The sequence below is a fragment of the Chelonia mydas genome, chromosome 10 (assembly GCF_015237465.2).
Source record: "Chelonia mydas isolate rCheMyd1 chromosome 10, rCheMyd1.pri.v2, whole genome shotgun sequence".
Lineage (NCBI taxonomy): Eukaryota > Metazoa > Chordata > Testudines > Cheloniidae > Chelonia > Chelonia mydas.
In genome coordinates, this window is record NC_051250.2 from 4,177,253 (window position 1) to 4,202,408 (window position 25,156).

At 47.9% G+C, this 25,156-nt stretch overlaps 1 protein-coding gene across 2 annotated transcripts in view; it reads left to right on the top strand.

The window, feature by feature from the left end:
- NOXO1 (NADPH oxidase organizer 1) overlaps window positions 1-22,219 on the top strand; it is a 53,389-nt gene extending 31,170 nt beyond the window's left edge. Inside the window, exons 2-8 of one of the 2 annotated variants that reach the window (XM_043523195.1) lie at window positions 14,854-14,934; window positions 15,060-15,135; window positions 15,624-15,804; window positions 16,886-17,079; window positions 17,585-17,698; window positions 18,452-18,569; window positions 19,549-22,219. In XM_043523195.1, coding sequence (XP_043379130.1) covers window positions 14,860-14,934; window positions 15,060-15,135; window positions 15,624-15,804; window positions 16,886-17,079; window positions 17,585-17,698; window positions 18,452-18,569; window positions 19,549-20,302 — 1,512 coding nt within the window. In that variant the 5' untranslated portion in view covers window positions 14,854-14,859 and the 3' untranslated portion in view covers window positions 20,303-22,219. The remainder of the gene's footprint in view (window positions 1-14,853; window positions 14,935-15,059; window positions 15,136-15,623; window positions 15,805-16,885; window positions 17,080-17,584; window positions 17,699-18,451; window positions 18,570-19,548) is intronic. The other variant, XM_007058589.4, reaches the window with a different exon arrangement.
- The last annotated feature ends 2,937 nt before the right edge of the window (window positions 22,220-25,156 follow it).

Here is a 25,156-nt window from a genome sequence, read left to right on the forward strand (position 1 = left end):
CGCCCGACAAGAGGACATCTGCCACAACACTGACCCGATGCCCATACATGCCTTTCTACTTGTGACCCTCATGAAATGTCGGTTGTATAGAACACCCATTAGTCTCCTTTCAGATTTGTTCACTGGCCAGCTAAGGCACAAACACCACTTTGTCGCCTCCCGATGAAGGGCTTATCTGCACACACAAGTTGCACCCCTTTACTTTAAATTGGCTTAGTTAAACCAGTGTAATTTGTGGGTGGATGCTCCCATATAAGCTTTAAACCTGGCTTGTAATTATTAGTTTGTGCTCAGCCAGCTGCTTGTTGATCACAAATGCTGTGACTTTTCTTAAAGTAGCTCTATAAAATCAGATGGGAAAGTTACAACCAGAGGTTCCTTTAGTCAAAATATTTCCTGCATCTCCCCATCTTTATGCAACTCTCCCTGAGTTTAGTGAGCATTTTTTGTCCTTTATGATAGAGCCAGTGCGGCTAAGAGGGAAGTTTGAATTCAGTGATTAGGGGTGGAGGGAACCAGTTTGGCTCCAGTAAGAACTGGCTTGATCCTTAATTGAAAATTTGCACCTTTTGAGCTTTGGGAAAGTTTGATAAAAGTTTTTCTTTAGTTTTGTGCCTTTGCACTTCGCAAGGGGAAGGGCAGTTTGTGTGTTCAAACATTACTCATTTAACAGTAGAACAGATGATTACATACATTACCTATCAAAGTGTTTACTTCTGTGAAACCTTCCCTCCAAGGACCTCAAGGTGCAAGACAAACACTAATGAATTAACCCTCACAGCTCCCCTAGGAGATGGGTAAGTATTGTCCTCTCAATTTTATGGAGGGGGAGAATGGAACAAAAAGGCCTTCTCCTTCACTAGGAAGTAAAGGGGTGTATAACTACAGCAAGCCAATACCAGGTAAAATCCTAGTGAAGACAAAGCAGCTTGTAGTTGACACGTGTCAACAAGTCAAGGTGAACACTAGGGAGGAGCCTTGCATAATAACAGGTTTCAGAGGAGCAGTTGTATTAGTCTGTATTCGCAAAAAGAAAGAGTATTTGTGGCACCTTAGAGACTAACCAATTTATTTGAGGATAAGCTTTCATGAGCTACAAATTTATGCTCAAATAAATTGGTTAGTCTCTAAGGTGCCACAAATACTCCTTTTCTTTTTACTAGGGAGGAGGCTAGGCCAGCTTATATGTGAAAACTACAACTGCCTTGTCCACAGCAGGATTTTACCAGTGTTAGTTAACATGAGGTCAGAACATACCTTCTTACCTTGTGAAGACAAGGTTTGAGTTACACTGGCAGGAATTCAGAGTTACTACACGTTTACGCTAAGGTAACTGCAAATAGAATTTGGTACAAAGGAATGCACTGAGACTTGGGACCCTGTCTTACTCATTATGGGATCCCTGCCTCATTCAATTCACACCATCCAAACCTCACTCCTGTTCCCTTTCCTCTTAAAGGATTTCAAGGTGCTCCAGAAAGTATGTACTGTGCAGCACTGCTGAAATACAGCTGCTTCTGGGGTGGAGAGACAAACAGCATGTAGCATCATGAAGGTTTGTTTTGTTGCCTGAGAAGCTGTTTTAGAAACTACAGCCATGCACCCTTGAGACCCAGAGAACCATTCTGAACACTGTCTTCATGTCTTCCACTCCAGCCCCGACACAAACATGTCCTGCGCGGACATCCTGTCAAATCCTTTGAAGTGTGATCTTTGATCTCCTTTTCTTAGAACAAAGCAGGAAACTTTCGCCTTCAATGGAGCAACTTTCCTCACCATCTTAGCTGGAAATTGTGTTCCTAAATGTGTCCCCTGCCCCTTGCATAACCTCTGACAAATGGACAAAGAAAAGACAACCCTTAGTAAAATGTCAGGTTTCAGAGTAACAGCCATGTTAGTCTGTATTCGCAAAAAGAAAAGGAGTACTTGTGGCACCTTAGAGACTGCTCAATTTATTTGAGCATAAGCTTTCGTGAGCTACAGCTCACTTCATCGGATGCTCACTTCATCGTAAAATGTGTGGGCTGCTCCCAAAGGGATGATGAGCCTGTTGCAAAAGATGCTTGTTAATCAGTTTTAGCACCTAGGTATGTTGATTTCACAAGAAGTCACAAAGGATCTCCCTCCCCGCTGGATTTAGCTTCTGAAACCGGGGAACATAAAAGGAAATACAAACCAGTTAGCTGTGTCACCTTTGCATTGTTCTGTACTTTCACCCCATTCAGCTGGGAGTTTCTGGGGGGCAGATGGAAAGACATGTCTCCCTGATCCTCTTGAATCTCTGAGTTCCCTCCCCTAATATTTCAGTCTGGAGCGTGACTTTCATCCAAAGATCTCAAAGCACTTAAACGTTATTGACCCCTCACGTTACCTTTCCAGGGAGGGGCCAGGTATTCTCCCCATTTATAGATGAGAACTGAGGGAGGGAGAATTTGTATAGGTACATTTATGTAAACAAGAGTCAGAATGAGCTCCACCCTGACATCTGATAGTGAGTTGTGGCAAGTTGTGGAAAAGAACTTCAGGGGCTGATCTCATTTGTATAGGCACACCCACCCCACCTAGCATGAGCCCATAGCTGCCCAAGTGGTCACTTTGGCTGCTGTGGGATCCCCAGTTTCTCTGTTATTGGGGCAGGAAGAATAAATTGTTGTTATCCTGATTATGTGAATCAAGGACAGTGGAACTGTACTGGGCCTTTTGTTATGATGGAGGGACTTGCCATCAACTAAGTAGCACTCGCTAGGCAAGGGACATGGGTTCCAAAACTCAGTGAATTGAGAGAGACTGAGGACAGGTATTAATACCCGGTGGTATGGGCCCCCTGGTGAGGGCCTTACATGCTAATTGCACTTCCTCCTCTCTCCACTGTGGAATATCTGAGCTAATTTTGATTCCATTAGGAGTCTAGTTACAGGCTGATGAGCTGAATTCACTTTGGGCCAATGGTGCACCAGCACTGAAGCTCCCCTACTACAAGCTGAAATCACAAAAGAGCTAAACTTACTAAGTGCTGAAATCACTGAGTGTTGTGTTAAGTAGTGGGGGAGCCTGAAGATATATTGCGGAGCAGTTTGTGGGACGGCTGGCAGAGCAGAGCAGTTCGCGGGATGGCTGGAGCAACTCATGGGACGGCTGGTGGAGCGGAGCAGTTTGTGGGGTGGCTGGAGCAGCTCATGGGGCGGCTGGCAGAGCGGAGCGATTTGTGGGATGGCTGGTAGAGCGGATCCCCATGGAGAGGTTGGGGCAATTGGCTTTGGACCACATAAGGTGCCCCTTAACCCCCCCCCCTCCCCCATCTCCACCCAGGTTGGGAGGTAAAACTCTGCAGATAAACTTTCAAACTTTGGTGCTGCACTGACCAGGGACAGAGACTTTTGGGTTGTTGGACTTTTGGGACTTTGGGTGACTTTGGGTTGCTGGACTCAAGAACCAAAGGGAAAGGACATGCCCCAATTTGCTTGGGGTGGGTTTTTTTGCTCATTGGTTGTGTTATGAATCCTGTTGGTGCTGTTTCCCCCAACATAATGCCACCTTGTTTCTCTCTGTTATTAAAAGGCTTTTGCTACGCTCAGACTCTGTGCTTGCAAGAGGGGAAGTATTGCCTCTTGGAGGCGCCCGGCAGGGGTGGTATATATTTGTCCCAGGTCACTGGGTGGGGGCTCGAGCTGGTTTTGCATTGTGTTATTGGAATGGAACCCCTAGATACTGAACCAGGCCCTTGTTGCTGCCAGCTCTGATGGGCAGAAGGGTTACATTTATATTTATAAAGGTAATAACAAAATGTTTAAGTACAGCAGAAGCATGAAGCCTGCTAAACAACCTGGACGATCAAGATACAAAAGAGCACTTAACGATGATAAAGTCATCACGGAGAAACTAAATGAATTCTTTGCTTCAGTCTTCACGGCTGAGGATGTTAGGGAGATTCCCAAACCTGAGCCATCTTTTGTAGGTGACAAATCTGAGGAATTGTCACAGATTGAAGTGTCATTAGAGGATGTTTTGGAATTAATTGAGAAACTTAACAGGAACAAGTCACCGGGATCAGATGGCATTCACCCAAGAGTTCTGAAAGAACTCCAATGCGAAATTGCGGAACTATTAACTATGGTTTGTAACCTGTCCTTTAAATCAGCTACTGTACCCAATGACTGGAAGATAGGTAATATAACGCCAATATTTAAGAAGGGCTCTAGAGGTGATCCTGGCAATTACAGACTGGTAATTCTAACGTCAGTAACGGGAAAATTAGTTGAAACAATAGTAAAGAATAAACTTGTCAGACACATAGAAAAACATAAATTGTTGCGCAAAAGTCAACATGGTTTCTGTAAAGGGAGATCATGTCTTACTAATTTCTCAGAGTTCTTTGAAGGGGTCAACAAACATGTGGACAAGGGGGATCCAGTGGACATAGTATACTTAGATTTCCAGAAAGCCTTTGACAAGGTCTCTCACCAAAGGCTCTTATGTAAATTAAGTTGTCATGGGATAGAAGGGAAGATCCTTTCATGGATTGAGAACTGGTTAAATGACAGGGAACAAAGGGTAGGAATAAATGGTAAATTTTCAGAATGGAGAGGAGTGACTAGTGGTGTTCCCCAAGGGTCAGTCCTGGACCAATCCTATTCAACTTATTCATAAATGATCTGGAGAAAGGGGTAAACAGTGAGGTGGCAAAGTTTGCAGATGATACTGAACTGCTCAAGATAGTTAAGACCAAAGCAGGTTGTGAAGAACTTCAAAAAGATCTCACAAAGCTAAGTGATTGGGCAACAAAATGGCAAATGAAATTTAATGTGGATAAATGTAAAGTAATGCACGTTGGGGAAAATAACCCCAACTATACATACAATATGACTAATTTAGCTACAACTAATCAGGAGAAAGATCTTGCAGTCATCGTGGATAGTTCTCTGAAGACGTCCACGCAGTGTGCAGCAGCAGTCAAATATCAAACGGGATGTTAGGAATCATTAAAAAAGGGATAGAGACTAAGATGGAGAATATCTTATTGCCCTTATATAAATCCATGGTACGCCCACATCTTGAATATGGTGTACAGATGTGGTCCTCTCATCTCAAAGATATACTGGCATTAGAAAAGGTTCAGAAAAGGGCAACTAAAACGATTAGGGGTTTGGAACGGGTCCCATAAGAGGAGAGATTAAAGAGGCTAGGACTTTTCAGCTTGGAAAAGAGGAGATAAGGGGGGATATGATAGAGGTCTATAAAATCACGAGTGATGTGGACAAAGTGAACAAGGAAAAGTTATTTTCTTGTTCCCATAATATAAGAACTAGGGGCCACCAAATGAAATTAATGGGCAGCAGGTTTAAAACAAATAAAAGGAAGTTCTTCTTCACTCAGCGTGCAGTCAACCTGTGGAACTCCTTACCTGAGGAGGTTGTGAAGGCTAGGACTGTAACAGGGTTTAAAGGAGAACTGGATGAATTCATGGAGGTTAAGTCCATTAATGGCTATTAGCCAGGCTGGGTAAGGAATGGTGTCCCTAGCCTCTGTTGTCAGAGGGTGGAGATGGATGGCAGGAGAGAGATCACTGATCATTACCTGTTAGGTTCACTTCCTCTGGGGCACCTGGCAGTGGCCACTGTCGGTAGACAGGATACTGGGCTGGATGGACCTTTTGGTCTCACCTAGTATGGCCATTCTTATGTTCTTCTGTTCTAGATGGGTTCTTATACCACCCTCCTCTGAGCACCTTCCAAGAGTACATTAAGGACATCGGTCGCGTATGGTTTGTTCTTTCTCACAGCCTCTCGCTAAGGGGAGAGTTGTGCGGACAGGGAGGATAAATATCTATCATTATTAAAAATCAGATTTTTTTAAATACATTTTTTAAAATTTAAAATAAATACAGGTTTAATTTAAAAAAAAAATCTATTTAAATTTGAAACCAACCACCTGTGTTAAGGCCTAAACTCACTACATTTGTTCAAATTTTCAATTATATACATAAAATAATGTTAGCAGTACATGTTTGCTGCCAGGTTTTAAGGAAAGTCAAACCACCTAACCAGTAGAAGTCAGTTTGTTGAAGTGCTAAACCAGCTTTTGGCAGTAGCACCTTCTTCTGCAACAGCGGTTTATTCAACGATTTTCATGACTAGTTCATTCAAAGCTGAGACACTGATTAGAAGCTGAAAAAGCAGGAAAGCTTGTTTTCTTCTTCCAGTCTAAGAATAAAAATTAGGGGTGAGAGGGTGAGATCTACTAGTCCTAAAATCTTGAAAGACTATGGTGACCAGAAACAACCAGTTCAATTCATTAACTACATGTAACATTTCCTTTGTTTATTAGATCAGCTAGTTTTAAATGTAAAACACAGTTTGGTAAACTTTTTTTTTAATTTATATATCCAACACTTTTCAGGTAGTTTTATTTAATAAAAAAATACTAAATGCTGTTTTTATGCATTTTAATGGAATTTTAATTTCCATCCAAATGGAACTGGACACAAACACAAGGAAAAAAGTCAATAAGAAATGCATCATTCACCATTTTTTAACATCAAAAATAAGAATCAGACTAAATGCAAGTTAAACTATATAGTTGCTTAAATATTTATAGATGTATTTGTCCTGGTTAGCAAAAAGAAACATCAAATTTACAGCAAAGGCTCTATTTAGCTGCAAATCAACATATTTTAGTGGTTACTGTGATGGGTCTTGGAGTACCCAGGACTGAGAATCACCTTCTTATCTATCCCCTGACTCCAGCAAGAGGTAGACTTGCCTGGGGTGGCTGGGGGTGAGCTCCCGCACACCTCCCGCCTGCCAGCCACTCATACACTTGCCTCTGGACTATGCCAGCCCTGTCTTTGCCTTGCAGGTTATTGATAGGGGCACCCCAGTCCCCGAGTCCCCTTTGGGGGTTTCCTCTATGACATCTAGCCCCTGACACTGGCTGCTCACAGAAATCCCAGATCCTCTGCCCCCAAAGGAGCAGGGTGCTCCTAGTTTACTAGTTTTACCTTAAATCACTGTCTCTGTGTAACACGCAGCACTGGTGGGCACTTATCATAAAACAAAAGTAGGTTTCTGTAAGAAAGCATAGAGATTCTACTACAAATGATAGTGATGGAAACAAATGGTTACAATACAAAACAAAACCACAAAAGGCAAACTAGATCCTACACTTAACTACTATCTCTCCTATATAATAAAGTAGGTCCCCCCACCCCCAAAGTTCAGTCTGTTGCAGAGCGGGCTGGCTTCACAGGAACCAAACTTTCATGAAGGACCCCTACTCCACAAGAGGTCTTCTCTGTGAATGGATACCAAGAGCTTCCCCTGCTCTATTGTACTGAAAAGATTGTAGCTAATCTCCTTATATAATCATGTAATTGTGTTATCTATTGGTATGGTTATCCCATATATAATCAGTGTCTAATGAATAGATTTAAACTGCAGGAATATGTGGGATAGTATTATGGGGTATAGGATTGAGAAGCATGTATTGGTAAAAATGCATTAGGTATATAAGTAAGATAAGGCTTAAAGCAAGATCTACAGGCTTTAGGTCGGTAAGATATGTAGGTTGGTCACAGAACGCCTAAGGCCTAAAAGAGGTTGGCATGACGAGTTGACCGAGAGATAACCCTGTACCAGTAAAATGTAAGCTTACAGTAAAAAATGTGTTAAGTGCTGATGCTCTGGAAACTATGCAGCAATAGATTGGAAAATATGCCGCAATGTGCAACTTAACACCACAAGGTAGTAAAAAAGTAACATTTTTGGGGATTCTATAATAACCTTAAATTGCCATGGTAACTCATTGAGCTAGATGTGAATGAGAATAAGGGGAACTAAGGGGATAGCCAATGAGAACTGGGGCACCCCTCGCCATTCCAAACTGGTTTCTTGCAATGCTTTTTCACCTAGCAGAGAAGCAGCTTGAGGCCGAGCTTGCTATTGACATCCATCCATGAGGAACTGAGCTGAGATCACCTGTTTGTTACACACACTATCAAACAGCTATCACAAGGAGTTCAGTGTTGGTCAGATTTGACCTAGTGATATAGGATTAGTTAGGTGAGTAATTGACACACAATAACCATCCCAGCACTATTTGAGTGTCCTTTATCTGGAAAAAGAAAAGGAGTACTTGTGGCACCTTAGAGACTAACCAATTTATTTGAGCATAAGCTTTCGTGAGCTTGCATCCGATGAAGTGAGCTATAGCTCACAAAAGCTTATGCTCAAATAAATTGGTTAGTCTCTAAGGTGCCACAAGTACTCCTTTTCTTTTTGCAAATACAGACTAACACCGCTGTTACTCTGAAACCTGTCTTTATCTGGAAGGATCCTGAAGGATCTTACAAAGTGTGCCTAGCATCACTGAAATTCAGCTGTATCTGGAGGATGAGAGTGACTCTCATGTGAGAGAAGCACTGCACAAGATACGGATGTGCACTCGGAATGCTGGAAGCATTTGAGTGGGATTCAAACAGCCACTGAGAAATTAACTATACCATGCCACAGCTGATGGAGTTAGAGGAAACCAAACACATTCCTAAAGTTCTCTGCCAGATGCTGGCAAAACCTCTCATCCTAGCCGACGTGAAAGGTTACATTTCTTAGCTTTGGCCCTTGTAAACAATTTACTTTTAGTCAGCTCCAAGCCTTTTTTTTTTTTTTCTTTTTAAATCCGGGCTTGTCTTTGTCGTTAACAAGTGTCTAAAACTTTTCCTTTGTTCTCTTGCAATCAGCCTTTAGGCAGCTGGATTTTTCATTAAGGGCGCTGATATGTCATGTCTTTTCACAAATGACTTCCAAGAGCTGCAAAGGGCAGGGTTCGATTCAGAAGATGTTTTGGGCAGGGAATTAAGCTCTCACGCAGACAACATTCCAGGTGTTAGCTGCCCCACCCCTGCTCTGCCCAGGGTAGGTGCTGATGCTGTTCTCTCCTGGAAGTGGATTGTGCCTCTGTGGCATCTTGAGGCTGGCTTGAGAATTTCTCATTTGTGGTTTTTTTGGGGGTGTTTTTTCTGGGAAGCTTGAAGCAGGTCAGAGTAACCCAGGAGCGAGCAAGCCACTCTCGTGTGTACCCTGAGGACTCCCCAAAACAGTACAGATTACTAAACAGCTTGGACCTGAATAAAACACACGCTAAACAATACCCATAGGTTTCAGTGGTTGTGTAGCTGTAAGAAGCTCATTGTGGGTTACTGTTAGAAACTGACTTCTATGAAACTATGCTGATTTACCTAGATTGAGAATCTGGCCCTGGATATCCTTGTGCATCTTTGTTCTGAGACTCCAGTTTGGGCTCTTATGTGGTGCTAAAGATCTGAGCTAGATTCTCCTCCCACTTACTCTGCTTTGTACATTGGTGTAATGTCACTGACATCGAGTTATTCCTGATTTACACCAATGGGAGAGGAGAATCAAGCCGTTCAAGTTCACCTGCCGGGGACATTTCACAAATGATGGAGAGGCAGGCTAGTGGTTAAATGCAGTGGGAACTAAAGCAGCGGACTGGGAGTCAGGGGATGTGGGCTCTATTGCTTGGCACAGACTACCTGTGTGACCTTGGGCAAGTCTCTGAATCTCTGTGCCTCAGTTTCCCTTGTGTATAATGGGAATAATAGCCCTGCCTCCATCCGGTTGTCTGTCTTGTCTCTCTAGGCTGTGACCTCTTTGGGGCAGGGAATTGCCATGTGTTTGCACAGAGGGACCCTGACTTTGGTTGTGGCCTCGAGGTGCGACTGTAATACAAAGAGGTGCAGCTGTTGTCCCTCGCATCAGCAAGGCTCAGAACGCCACCGCTGCGGGGTGGGACACATGGCTTCCTGGCACATACTCTCAAACTGGCTTTGTTTGGGGCTCTTTGAGGGGTATGTGTGTGAAAATGAGCAAAGGGAAATCTGCTAGCAGTGAGATCTGTGGGGTGTGTGGACTACACTCCCCAACGGAAGGGGTGGCAGCTTCATTGCTGGGGACCTTTAAAACTAGGTGGGGCCAACACTGCCCGCCCTCCCTCCCTCCCCGCATCGTGTGGGCCTACCAGGGCTCTCTCATTGTTCAAGTCTGTGGGATCTGATACTGCGAGGTGTCTGGGGAGGATGGAAGAGCCTGGAATGGGGGAACGGAAGATGAATGGTATGAGTGTGTCAGGGAGGTGGAATACAATGTCCTCTGCTCTTCATATCGCCAGATCCCCCCCCTTTCCCCATGTTTTCTCCTGTGGTTGCCTACCCTGCCCTAGGTACCATGGCCTCTGTGGAATCCTGCGCACTGAGCGCCCTTGGGCCTGGCACATCATGGTCGCATTGTTAACTCCTCGGACATGGCAGCCTGTGAGCGCCAGACCGACGCTGGGGTTTCTGTGCAAAGGGAGGTGCTGGCAGCCTGAGGCAGGCACCTGACAGTGGCTCCGTGCCCCATCCCCTTTCTGTCCCTGCATATCTGTCAGGAGGGGCCCAGGTGCAGGCAGAGCTCTCAGATGCCAAGCCAGCCGGGGCAGCTGCAGCAGCCAACCCCTTTGAAGGGAGGGCTGCTGGCTCAGTGCAGCAGGGAGGCAGACAGCTGCCCCTGAGCCAAGCTCTGCACTCTGTCCCTTCCCTCCAGCTGCCTGCACGCACAGACCAGGCACAGAACAGCCTGAGGGGGTGGGGCAGCCAGCTCATGGCCAGTCTCAGCTATGAGGCTGCGTTTCCGCCTGCAGGGAAACGACAGGCCCAATCCAGGCGTGCAGCCCTGGGGGAAAGGATGCAGCCTGGGGCTCTTCACAGAGGAAGGGGATGAGGCATGGTAGTGTAGCTCCTCAGTGGACGTCACTCCAGTACCTCCAAGAGGGAGAATGGAGATCCAGCCAGCTGGAGGTAAAACATCCCAGCCCTCCTACCCTGCAGTCCCTGCACTGGGCCACAGGGACACTGCACGAGGCAATGCCCCCGGTGCATGCGGCTGCGGCCTGCCTATCCTGCCATTTCCATACTGGAACAGCGCTGGTTCCACCGGGTCAAGGTGTACCCGTGGCAGGGGAGGACTTGGCCCAAACACATCAATCCAGGCAGTCCTGTGTCAGCGGGGTTCTTGCCACAGAAGAAAATCCATCGTCTCTGCGACTGGGGTTTAGGAAATTCCTGGGAACAGGGAAGGAGGGCAGGGAAGCACCTCAGCCCCCGGACGTCGCTCTGACATGCAGAACGAGCCAAATTGTATTTGCCGGACATCGGCTCAGAAAAGGTAAAAGAAAGAATTTGCCAGTTCCTAGCCTGAGGCAGGTTAGGGCTAAGTAAATCCTGCAAGGCCAGGCTTCAGACCTGTAATTGCCTAGGGGCTGCAGAGGCAGCTGGGACATAGGTCATCTCTTGTAAGAACAGATCTGCTGCTCTGATTCCTGTTGTCCCACTCTGCCCTTCAGGTGCCTCAGACAATGCAGAGTCCATCCAGAAACCTCTTCCTTGAGGGGGTAGGGGATGAGTTATGGGGCTTTTCACCTCTGACTCACAAGCTCGGCTCCAGCCCTGGGTTGGCGGAGACTGAAAGTCCTTCCCCTTTCCTGTTGGGCGGCCTCTGAGGGGAGCTGGTGCTGCAGCTTGCTGAACAGGTGATTACATCACCGTCCTGAGGGGCACAGTCACTTCCCAGCATGGCTGTCGTGACTACAGGGCTAACTGCACCTCTGTCCCCATTCTGGTCTCTCTGAGGGCACCTCCTCCGGTGTTTGGCCTCTTGCCCATTCTTAGCCCCTGGTGGGGTCTCAACATTCTTCCAGCATCAGCCCAGGAGCTGGGGACACTACCCTGTGTACAGCAACTGCTCGTCACCCTGCAACTCCATCCGACTGCGCTCAGGCCCCCTACATTTCCTCCTTTTGGGCACCTGAGCTCAGTGATAGCAACCAGCAGCTGCCTTGAAAGCAGGTGTTTTTATTTAGCAGTTGGAATAAAGCATTAGAGAGAGGATTTTAAAACAATTGAAGGCCGCCCCAGCCAAATGCTAGCCCACATTCAGTCTCATCTAATCTGATGCTCATTGCAAGCTACGTGCTAGGGGTTCCTCGTAAGTCAGGAGCAGAGCGGGACCAGCTCACATGAGCCCAGCGAGCCCAGATCCTCCTGAGAGTCTGGGAAGCAAGTGGCAGGTTTTGGAACTGAAGGGATGGGAATCACAGCCCCAGGGGATTGTGGGGTAGCACTGGCAGACTCTCCAGACCTGAGTCTGGCAACCCGGACTTGAGCTGTATCTACGCTGTAGCATGCCTGGGCTCTGATGCGCATCACAGGAGGATCGGGCTCTGACTCACCCGCCTCCAAGGGTCCATGGGCCCAAGTCAAGAGGGGTTATTGGTCTGAGTCAGACTCATTTCTGTGTGGAGGGAATGGGAGCTTGGGCTCGAACCTGAGTCTGCACTGAGCCTGCACTTAGTGTGCAGCGTAGACATACCCTGTGGGACTCCGGCTGGTTCCTCTGGTGCAAACAGGTTTGGGTGCTCCCCAAGGAGCCATTAAGGCTACTTGCTGTGACATTGTCTCTTAATGACCCTTAAGTATAAGCTGTTAGAAAAGCCTCCTCTCTCTTGCCCTAGTTGGTAGGCTGTGCTAGCCAGATAGACCCTGCAGGTGACACATCCACCTCCATTTCTGCTACAGACACATCATGCTAGAAATAGGGCAAGTTACAGCATTAATAATCACCAAAGAGCACCCCCAGGTTTATCAGGGTTTATTATTATCATGATCTATGGAAGCACAGTTCTTCCGGAGGAATCTATTCAAGAAATTAACTCTACACTTCAGACTCAAAGAAAGAGGCACAACTTGAGTTCCAGGTTTGTCTGTCTCGTTTACCAGGGACTAGAGCCCGGCTGGAGCTCATGCAGAATGCAGTCACAGCTAGAGGCTGAGTAATACATGGGAAATACTTAACCATTACGATATCTGTGGTCTGGAAAGGTTGCAACGCACTCTAAGGTGGAACAGAGCAGATTTAATAGCAAATCTACACCGTGTAGGGTAGGATGTGAACAACTGATTCAACTGAAAATGCAGGGGAAACAGACTCTACCACACTGGAATTTGGCCAGGGCTCTGGGGTGAAGATCTCTTTCCTGGTAAAAAGCACCTCAGGGACTCTTTAGTCAGGCCCTCAGTATTCCAGCTTAGCCCAAAGACAGCACCTTTAGCAGCTCAGTGCCTCCTAATGCCTGACTAGGGCATTGGCTCAACAGTGACTGAGGGAAGAACCTTGCCTGCTGAATCTTCAGTGCTAGTTCCTGGAGGGCCTGGGTTTATCTTGAAGGCCGCCCCAGCCAAATACTAGCCTAGCTCAGCCCTGGTTAGCTAAAGGAATCTGGGGCGTGCCTTGCAGCACAAGGTGGCATGGCTTCTGGCAGCTCCCATAACTGACCAGGCATGGAGCCTCAGCTACCCCATCAGCCCTAGGTCAAGCCTGAGACACCCTGGCATGGGGGTTTGTGTTTAGGAAGGTTGCCCAGCCTCTTGCCTGTGCTATCACCACAAGAAAGACAAGGTGGGTGAGGGAATATCTTTTATTGGACCAACTTCTGTGCGTGAAAGAGACACGCTTTCAACTACACAGAGAGTGCCTCGAAAGTTTGTCGCTTTCACCCACCGACGTTGGTCCAGTAACCGATCTTACCTGACCCACTTTGTCTCTCCCACATCCTAGGACCAACATGGCTACAACAACACTGCAAACTATACCCGAACGTGGCATTAACCCTCCATAGCCCTCTGCGGCTAAGTGCACCTGCTGCGTTAGTGAGCTGAATGTGGTATTATGCGTCCATTGCAGTGGAAGGCAGTGGCCCACACAGTGTGAGCAAGCACATTTTACACTGCTGCCTCTCCCCCGCCCCCAGCAACTTTCATTGGCGGCATGTTCAAATTCTACAATTAGTTTGGTCTGTCCCAAAGAATCCCTGTATTTGTCGCCCAGGCACACAAACTCCACCCAACGCCCAGGGATGCCTCGCTTTCCGTTGCTCTGCTCAAAAGCAAAGAGCCAGACAACATAAAGGAAGCTTCCCCCCAACATTTGTGACTTCGCGCTCCAATACTGGCAGCCAGTCGTACTTGCTTCTCAAGGGAGCAGCCTACAGTGCTGTCAGTTGAGAGGCATGTCGAAATTGGCAGATCTTGGAATTTCTGGACCTCGTAAATTTCTGGGTGGAGCAGGAAACAAAAATTGGTTGTTTAGCTTAAATCTGATTGGCTGGAGCAGCCAGGGCCCCTCCCTCCTGCTCCTAAATATTTCGTCTGCAGAAGGCAGGTGCCATAGCAGACTCTGCAGAGCTTGAGCCAGTGTGCAGTGAGGGCAGCATCTGCCTGTAGGAGAGATGAACTGTTGCCGGTACCCTGTTGATGTGAAAGCTGTTGGCTTGATGCAGTGCAAAAAGCAGAAGGTACTTTGATCTGAGTCTCTTTCCTGGAAATATATTGACCACTGCAAATTAGGAAACTTTAGAGCTTTTTCTTTTACAATTAGCGGGTCAAGCTCTTCTGCTTGCCAATAGTGGGATCACAGAGTTATCAGCTGGGACAGGAAGAATCTAACTTTTTCAGGGCCACATCTTAATAGAATGGCTGCCTCTTGGCTTCCCTGCCTTTCCATCCGTGATCCTGTACATTCCCTCTAGCTCCTTCAGTGATTCCTTACAGGGAAAAGTAACTCTAGGAAAGCATTTAGCTTTTTAAAATTATTATTTTATTTTAAATGTGCCTTAACAGCTGGAAGCCAGCACTCTTGTGTCTGGACAGCTCTCTGCGGACCCCCAGCAAGAGCTTGGTGTACCCCCAGTCTGGGAATCTCAAACCACAGCTAGGGTGATCAAAGCCTGTTTTATTCCCTTTTTCAGAAGTACATGATGGCTGTGTCCTGGTCAGACCGAAACAACATTCTCATCTATAGGACTTTTGAAGAGTTTAAGAAATTTCATGTAAGTTAACAAATCCCTGGAAATGATTTCCATACTGGTGTTATTTTGTTGCTGCCATTATTGGCAGGTGGGAATGCCATTGCTCATTCTCTTTCTTTCCTTTCTTGCTCTCTGGGGTCACACAGAAAGTACTGAAGAGAAAATTCCCCATAGAAGGTGGTTTACTGAAGAAATCTGACCGGAGCATTCCAAAGTTTAAAGGTAAGGGGATTTGATAAACAGGAGAGAGGGAAGGGAAGACCAACAAAAATGACTGGAGGGGTTGGAGGGAAGACCCTGATGTGGAAAGGGGACTAGAGGTCAGTCACTGGGTCAGAGCTGCAGCTGGTGCTGATTTACACCAGTGCAGAATCTGGCCTCTTGTTGGTTTAAAAAAGGAACACATTTGGTAATTAACTTTCCAGTTTAAATATTGATCCAAGCCCTTTGCAACATGATACAGTGCAACCTTCATGCATGATCAAGGGCAAATGTAAGGCTTGATACAAAATAGCACTAACTCCAAGGCAAAAGCCATTGAAAATGGTGAGGAGAGACACAACAATATTTTCAGTAATTGATCCTGGTTCTCTATATGAAGTCTCATACTGGGATGGGAATTAGCGATGTGTTGGCAGAAGGTACTGTGTACAAAGCAGTAGCACATTATAGTCACTTGCTAACAGTGTTTTGCTTCTATCACTTCAAAGATGCAAAACTGATGCAGAGAAAGAGCAGGAATTTGAGCAGGTCAATGGAGAGATTGAAACTGCTGGAGACTTACTCCCAGGAGCTGCTGAAAGCGGATGCTAAGGTCTCCCAGAGCGAAGATGTGATCCAGTTTTTCAAAGCGCAAACCCAAGACCTAGATCCTTCCTTTCCAGAAAACAGGTACTGATGAATTACACTTCCCCGGCTTTTCACATTTCTGTTTCATAAACAGGGGGAAGGGAAATTTCAATACAAAACGTGGAGAAAAAAATTTTCTTTTTCCTGGAGAACGTTTTCCATTTTGTGATCCACTCTGAATTAATTAGTAATGCAGGAGGACTGAAGTGACATTGGATGATAAAAACACTGATAAGTTTTCCATAATGCTTCCCCCTGTTCTCCTTGCACCTTGATCCCTTTTTCCATTCTCTTACTTTTTTCAGGATGCAGAACTTTGCATTTTCTAGATATTGCTGGTTTCACTCAGACCACCGGTATATTTGTGCAGCAGAGCAGAAATAAAAATCAGCCAATATTTTCCTTAGTAATAATGTCTCTCAGCAATCTATGATCTGCTTCCCTGCCTGAGATTCTGTATTAGCAACTGCTTTTCAAATCTAGAGAACTAGCTCATTTGAAATCATGGTTTTCAATTGGCAAACAGCAAAACAATAATTATGAACATATTAAAAATGAGGCAGTTTTCATTCTAGATCAAAGCATGCTCAGAAACAAAGTGAATTTCGGGGTTTTGATATCTTGCTTAATGCAAAATGGATGGAGCAAGTTAATTACACTTTTGCAGACAGAAAGCAAACAGGCAGACTAACAACCTGTGTGCACCATGCTCTGACTCTTGCAATTCAGAAGGGTCATTACAAACCCCTGCAAAGTGGAAATGCAGATACTGCTAGGAGCGTGGGCCAGTGGTAAGGGACGGAGTATGGGAACCAGGGCCCTTTCGAGGTTTATTCCCAACTCTACGACTGTTTCACTGAGTGAGTTTGAGCACCTCTCTCAAACTCTCTGTGCCCCAGTATCCCACCTGTGAAATGGCCATAAGAACTCACGTGGGAGGAGAGCTATGTTTGGGAATGTTTGCTGAGTGCATTGAGATCCTATGGACTTAAATGATGCCTACCTGTTGTCCTGGCTTTCTGCATAGGGGTAAATTGCACCCAAAGGATGTTCCTGAAATTGATCCTAAATGCAGTCTCTCTCCTGGCTTCAGAACAAACCAATGTCACACTTTACTTTCCAGCATTATAATTATGCCCTCAGAAATGGGAGATGGAAAGAAAGACCAGCCCAAGCAGCAGAGCCCCTCTGTTACTCAGCCTGTGGTCTCCCAGAGCTACAGCTGCATTGAAGCCTATGAAACCAAAGACACAAAGAACAGACCCTTCAAAGTTGACAAGAAGGAAATTGTCGAAGTGTTAATCAAGGACATGACCGGTATGTCTTGCATGGTTGGTTATTTTCTGGTTTTGGATGTGAATTCTAGAGATTTTTAGACTGGCTTGTGGCCTGACAAAAATGTGTGTTTGTGTTTGTTTTGTAATATGGGGTGTGTATACTGGATGGTATAACTTACCTTGTTTAGGACTGTAGAGATTTTATCAAGAAGAAAAGAACAAGTGAAGTAGGATTTTCTGGTTGGTGGAACAAGGAGTGCAAGTGTCAGGACTCCTAGATTCTATTCCTAACCTTGGGAGAGAGCATGAGTTGGGGGCTCCAAGATCCTGACTCCCAGGGCTGCGCCATTTATAAAAACAATGGCAAGTGTTAGGCAACTTTAATATGGGGTGGTTGCCATCTCCTCTATAATAATTAACACAGGGGCTGCAAAGCTTCAATAATGAATGGCTGAGAAGCACTTTGACAGCAGTGTCCAAGTGCAATGTATTGTGTTATTAAAAGTGCTCCTGCATGACATGCTCCCTCCTGCTGTTTGCTGCAGGGTGGTGGCTGGTGGAGAACAAGGATCAGCAAATAGCCTGGTTCCCAGCTCCGTATCTGGAGGAGAGAGTAACTGGGGAGGAGAGTCCAAATGCCAGAGAACTGGATGAGGAGGGTGAGTCTGTTTATCCCTTGCTGTGGCTCTGAGCTTTCCATCACTTGCGGCTGCATGTCACTACACTGACATTTCTCCCCTAAAAGTAGGTCCTGCAAAAAAATACATCACAGAGAGGAGACACGAGCTGGTGGTTAACACCCAGGACTGGGACCTGGGAGACCTGGGTTCCAGTGCCCAGCCCTGCCACTAACTTGTTGTGTGACCCCAGGCAAGTCCCTTACAGGGATGTCTATTTAAAGCTCACACTCATCTGAACACGTTTACCTCTTGTCATTACAAGCAGCCCTGCGGATGACAATTTTCCCCAATTTGTTTCCTTTGTGCTTTTGACGACGACAATTACCCTGTGGGTCAGTGGGTCATTTTTCCGGACACCCAGCTGGTAATGGGACTTGGGGCCAGGGGCAGCACTTGGAACCCACTTTAACTTCCTGAAGACTGACTAGATTTGGAGTTGACATGGTCTCTTTTAGCCCTAGGCCTTGGTTCCTCCATCTCCGTAATCCTTACCCACTGCAGAGGGGCTTTGTGAGGCTTGATTTTCTAATGCGTAAATTCACCCTTGTCCAGAGGGCCAGTCTAAAGTGGCGCCTAGACGTTGGGCTGGTCCCTCCACCTGGGGTGAATGACCCCTAAGGCTTGTAAGTTCTGCTGCCCAGATGGCAGGCAGTCCGGAGTGGTGTTCCTACACTCTATCCAGGGCGCTCTCTTACCTGCAAAGCAGAAATGACCCCTTCCTCTTCCTTCCAGGGACTCTGTATTACGCCGTGCGGGCCTACGAATCTCAGAAGGCCGATGAGCTCTCTCTGAATGTCGGGGTAGTCGTGGAGGTGCTGGAGAAATCTGACAATGGCTGGTGGCTGATCTGGTAGGGAGGTTCTCTTCCCCCATCCCCCTCCTGAGTCGGCGCTCCATGAGAGAGCCCGTTAGCAGCGGCTCACTCATTCCCAGCCCTGGGGAGGGTGTGCAGGGACCTCTCAGCCTTTGGCAGTGACCCAGACTGTTTTTAGAGAACTCTCTCACCCAGGCAGGGATCTTTCCCCTGCCTTTCTGTCTAATACACAGGAATGGGCTGGACTCCCTTGAAGGGGGCGGGGGTCCAGGGACTGAAGGACTGCACTTGGGGACGGCTAGCCCTGTGCTGGGGAGCCTGTCCAGTGCTGCTTGGGAGGAATCCTCAGTGAAACTTCCAGGGCGAAATCCATCTCTCCCCCACAAAACCCTGAGTGAACAGACTGTATGTGGGGAAGCAATCGGAGACTGGCATGGAATTCATGCCTTTGGGCTGGGATGGCAGCCACCGACCCCAGTACACCGCTATCCTAGCCGCAGAATCTGTGCGGGCATGGATACAGTTACCCTGGCAGCACCCCAGTGACCCCTCTGTGCTTGTCCACTGAAAGCTGGCATGGATTCCGCCAGGGCAGCTTGCAGGGCCCCGCTCCCTTGGGATGGATTCAACCCCAAAGGCTCTATTTGAGCACACCATTCTACACGTCCCATGGGTCTCATCTGTCATCGAATCATAGAAGATGAAGGTTGGAAGAGACCTCAGGAGGTCACCTAGTCCAATCCCCGGCTCAAAGCAGGACCAACCCCAACCTTGTCTCCCTTGGCTTTGGTGTCACCAGTTCTGAGCTCGCTCCTTGTCTTCCCTTTGCCCAGCCCCACCCCAAGTTCTGCCCCTATCTCCCAGGTCTGGTGTAGGTGGCTGGTACCTAGCACCCCCCGCCTGCATTTCCCTGGGATGGGAGTGCCCTTAGGGACTCTGATCTCCCTGGCATGGTTGGATCACACGTGAAGTTGCCCTTATCCTTGAGTATTGCTTTCCCCTGCCTTTCCCTCAGGTACAATGAGCACACTGGCTACATCCCCTCCATGTTCCTCCAGCCCTATAAGAACCCGCACAGCAAGTTCCAAACAATGGTGAACACTGGCCTCTGTGTCTCCACCCCTAACCTGCTGCAGGCCGCCAGCCCCTCCAACTGGAGTTCCCTCCCCCAGCGCAAGACACAGGCAGGGGACGAGCCCCCAACTCGCTCAGCGCATGAGAGGCCCATAAAGGGCAGGGATCCTCCCAGCAGAATGAGATCGAGATCTCTGAGCGGCCCGCTGCCTGGGGCAGAGAGCACAGCCAGCTCCAACCTCACGTGTGAGCTAGACAGCCTGTCTGTTAGTTCTGGGAGCGGGAGCGAACACGGCTTCAACCGGGATTGGAAGGCAGACTCATCAGGGTCTCTGCCTGGAGTCAAGCAGGCTGGGGCTGGCCTCCTGCAAGCGAGCCTAGGTCAAACCTCGACCAGTCAAGGCAGCAAAGCTCCTCACCTCACCAGCAAGGATAGGAATGATTCAGGCTTTGAGGAGGAGTCTCCAAGCTACTCAGATTCTTTCCTTCACAGCCCAGACTCTGCTGCCAGCGTCCCCAAGGTGCCCATGCGACCCGCGGTCCAGGAAATCCTCCAGAAATGCAGCACTGTGACGAAGAGAGCCGTGCAAAGGGCTGCACCCAGGCCAAGCCTGCAACCCTCCCCTCACCTCCACCCCGGAGGGGAGACGTGTGCAAAACCGACTGATGCTCTAGACCATGTGTGCCTCCGATGAGACTCCGTTATCGCCCTGAGCTGGAGGGTGGAGACTGCAGTAGCTGAAATTCCTGACATTATCCTGGCTCAGCTGACGGAGAGGATGGACTCAGCCTTTAACTCCTGGTTGGAAGCTGCTCTTGCATGGTTGCTTGACTGGCTGGTTTGCGCTAATGCACTGGACTCGCTGTTCACACAGGAAGAACTGGAGGCTGGAATGCCGCAGAATTGTCTCTGCTGCAGATACTGCACCAGATCCGCAACTGGCATAAATGGGGTCATTCCACTGACTTCAGTAGAGTTGTTTACACCAGCTGAGGCTTTGGCCCACTAACTGGTTAAGAGGTTAAACTTTAGAGTTAAATTAATCCCAGCCATCTGCCCAAGGATTGCTTTACCCCATTACTGGGGCATGAAGGGAACTGAGGCCCAGAGGCTAAGTGACTTGCTCAAGGTTACGTAGAAAATCAGAGTAGGAAATTGAACCCTGATCTTGTAAGTGCGAGGCCAGCACCCAAACCACCAGACCAGCCTTCCTCTGAAAGACTTGTAATTAAGTGCAGTGTTAAATCAGTGCAGCCTGGGATCAGTTTGCTTTACACATTGTAACCACATCTCACACTTCAGCACATGTATTCTCTTAGGGTCCACTGCAGCGTTAGGCGGTTCAGTCCCCACCCTTGTAAACAATCAGACACTACTGGATGAAACGATCACATTTGTTGGGAGGAGAGGGAGTTCTCTGACCCAGACTTTCTTTCGCTTATTTCGGTAGAGTCAAGTGAATAATTCATAGGAATCATTTATTCAAACTGTCCAGTCCTCTGCTCTGTCCCCAAATTGACCTGCGAGCAGTTTGGAATGTTGTTGAACCATGAATGAATTCAATGCTATTTGTCAAACCGTTTCGGTGAATCACACTGGATCTGCAGATTGGCCACCAGAACTGAAAAGTCAAGCTGTTAGGCAGCTTGGATGGCTGGCTTTATCCTTCCAAGGCGGGTCTGTATGGGCTTGGACGCGTAAGTGCCATGATCTCACTTATCTATGTGGATGACAGTAATTATTTGGATTAGGTCTTTAGTGTGAATTTTCCCCCTTATGAGCTAAGTTTTGACTGCCAATGAAGATTCTCTAATATTAGCTTAAATTCACCCTTTACACAGCTATTCCCACCTGTAAACTCACTCGTGAAGATGCTCATGGAAAAACCTATTTTTAATTCAAAGGCACTTTAAGCTATCCCACCCCCCAAGCAGTAATTTAATTACCCTTCCATAAATCTGCTATTCTGACTTTCTGAGACATGCCTGTGAGATCACAATGAACCAAGCTGTTTTGTTCAGCTTGCAAGGTATTTATTGTTCTAAATTACATGTATTTATGCCTTGGTTTGGATTAAACATATGATAGAACCTCTCTCTGTTTCTTAGAACTCGGACACAGTACTTGGTTTATTTTACATTTCAAGGATCTGTTCATTTTAGGAATTAAAATTTGGCAGGTGATGAGTTTGGAGGGTGATGGGCACAGCCTAGGAACCTGGGCCAGATCCTCAGCTGCTGTGGATTGTCAGAGCTCCCTGGGGATGTGCAGGGAATCAGTCATCTAGGAACACAGAATTACAGACAAAAACTACATGAAAAGAACATTAAGGTTGCAAAGTGCCTGAATTCAGTTTGCCTGTGCAAAGAAAGGTTTCAACACATGGCCACAACCTTGGGTAACAGCCAAATGTCTGCCCAGGATGGACTGTGATTTCTTTAACAGTCCTTCCTCAAGAGTCTTGCGACTACTCATTTGGCATCCCTGCAAGGCTGCAGCATTGTAATTGTCTGATGGCTGCCCTGGGGCAGTTCTCAGTTTGTTTTCTTAGGCTTTGCTTCCTTCCTGACTAACATGGGAGGCACTTTCTGTTTGTTTTTTAAACCTCTAAGCCTCCTATCCACTCCCCAGTCACTGCCCCTCTTGAATCACTTACTGCACCTCAGCTGGGGTGACCAGATAGCAAGTGTGAATAATCTGGACAGGGGATGGGGGAGTACAAGGCATCTATATAAGACAAGGTCCTGAATATCAGGACTGTCCCTATAAACTCAGGACATCTCAGCACAAGTGCACCCTTTGAGCATACTGTTTTGCGTTGCAGCTTCTCCTTTTGAAGATTAAAAATTGAAATTGCTTATTATGGGAATTAGTAGCTTTAACCTGCTCCTCCTGCAAAGACACATTAAAGCTTCTCAACCACTTGAAAGAACGAGGAGTCTTGTGGCCCTTTAGAGACTAACAAATGTATTTGGGCATAAGCTTTCGTGAAATGGGTTTTAGCCCACGAAAGCTTATGCCCAAATAAATTTGTTAGTCTCTAAGGTGCCACAAGGACTCCGCGTTGTTTTTGCTGATACAGGCTAACACGGCTGCTACTCTGAAACCTGTCAGCCACTTGAGGAATTCCTGTTTCCATCTCACAGGGAGAAAGATGCGGACACGGTGCCAATGTCTGTGTGCAGAGAAATTAAAAGCCATTAAGAAGCAACTTCCTCCCTCTCTACTCTCTAGGGATCGCATCTGCTTACGCATGGCTGCAGCTGCTCTCTCTGCATGGTGATTTTCAGCTCTGCCTCTCCATGCCTGAGCTGTCACTTGTCCAATCCCACAGGTCAGCCTGTCTCTCTGACCTCTCCTGTTGCATCTCATGCCATCAACTGCAACTCTGCATGGCCAAAACGGAATTGGTCTCAATCCCTCACTCCTTCTTTTCCCCATCGCTGCTGGCATTTCCACCCATCCTCCCAGGCCCCCAAACCTAGGTGTCATCCTTGACTCTGCCTCCCTCTAGCCCCACACATCTAGGCTGTCCCCAAATCTCACTGCTGCTGCTTCCCTAATGGTTCCATGAGCCAGTCCCCCTCTCTGTCCACACTGCTGAAATTCTCATCTTGCTACTCGAATACAAAGAATGAAATAAGCCCGTGGCACCCATGCTGGGTGAGGGCAGGAAACACTCCTCAGAACAGCCCTACTACACTCCAAGGCCTGCCCCCAAACCTTTATCTTCTAATCCCAACAAGCAGCCTCATACCAATAGGAGTGACCTATCTTATGGGTGGTGCTGTCCATTGCAAAAGTCCGAGGAGCGGGAATGTCCCAAGCCTGTAAATTCCGTGACTGTGCGGTTGGAGCGGCAAGCTGGTCCAGAGCTCTCCTTAACACTGACCGGCTCCGCAAGTCGGCCCATCCCAGGGCGCGCTGAGTAACTATCCCTGTGCGGGCTCTGTACAGCTCAAGCCAGATGCATCAGTGTCACGGAGAGATGAGCTGCCCAAGGTACACTGCCGGGGTGCAGGCTGCTGGCTCAGTGCAGCATGAGGACACAGATGAAGCCAAGCTTTTCCTCTGAGTCGTAAATATATTTATATCTTCCAAATATGTATTTTCCCTTTGTCTGGCAGTGCGTGGGAACATGATGTTGGCAGCCTGGTCAAGTCAAATGTATATGTAGGAAAGAGAGGCTGACCGGCCCTTTTAATGCACCATCGTAGGTGCATGGCACTGAGAATATATGCTTAAGAGGCTGGGGCGGGGGCAAGGGGTGTTGGATAATGGGGTCGAAGGGGAGGGTTGGAAGGGGTTTACAAGACATCTATTTTGCAGTTGTTCTCCCCATTTCACAAACTGAAAACTAGCGAGTTGCCAACCCAATATATTGAGCTTTTCAGAATATGTTACGTGACAAGCGGCTACTCCAACCTCTGAATAAAGAGCAATAAGCGACAGCCAAAGGCTTCAGTAATCCGGAGAGAGAAGAGGGCTCACGGCTGCCTGCAGAATTCCAACAGCGTTTAAGCCAGTCCCTGTGCGGAGAGTCTCTGCTCAGCGATCCATTTCAGCTCAAAATCTGCAGAGACGTCCTAAGAATGGAAGGGGCACAAACTGGGATGTGCCATTGTTACGTTAAAACAGGCAAAGGACCCTGGCTGGCAGGCCGTAACACAGGGTGGAGGGGGACTTTTTGGCCTGAGGGCCACATTGGATTCCGAAACTGTATGGAGGGCCGGGTTGGGAAGGCTGTGCCTCCCCAAACCCTAACCTTATCTGCCCCCTCCCAATTCCCACCCCCTGACTGCCCCCCTCAGAACCCCCAATCCATCCGACCCCCTGCCCCTAACCGCCCCCCTGGGACCTCACCCCCATCCAACGCCGCCTGCTCCCTGACTGCCCTGATCCCTATCCACCCCCCGCCCCCTGACAGGCCCCCCAGGACCCTACCCCCTGTCCAACCCCACCGCTAAAGCCCCTTTCAGAATGCGGCCCTGTGAACGTGGACGGAGGGCTCAGGGGGAGCAGGGGCGGCCGAAGAGACGCGGCGGTTTCCCCTTCAAAGCACCACTTCTCTCCGGCCGGCTGCACGGCTGCCCCTGCTCCTCCCGAGTCCTCCGCCCGCATTCGCCGCACTCCTGCCACCCGCGCCGCCTGCCTGCTCCCCTGTGGCTGCAGGTGAGCCTCCCTCCCTGCTCTCCCCTGCCCCCACAGTGCAGCTCCCTCCCGTGCTGGCGCCGCGGCGTGCTGAAGCTGCGGGGGAGGGGGGGATAGCGAGGGAGGGGCCGGGGACTAGTCTCCCCGGCCGGGAGCTCAAGGGCCGGGCAGGACGGGCCCGCGGGCCATACTTTGCCCACCTCTGGCCTAACGCATGCCGTGAAGTTGTAGCTGGGCAACAGAGGCAGGCAGCGGCCAGCAGAGGGCACTTACAAGGAGAGATGGGGGTTAAAGCGCAGTAACTCAGACTAAAGGGCCTCTTGCTGCAGGTTACATTATAGATGACACGGTGCTTAGATTTTAAGTGCTAGTGACGAGCGCTTTGCAGTAGCTGAGA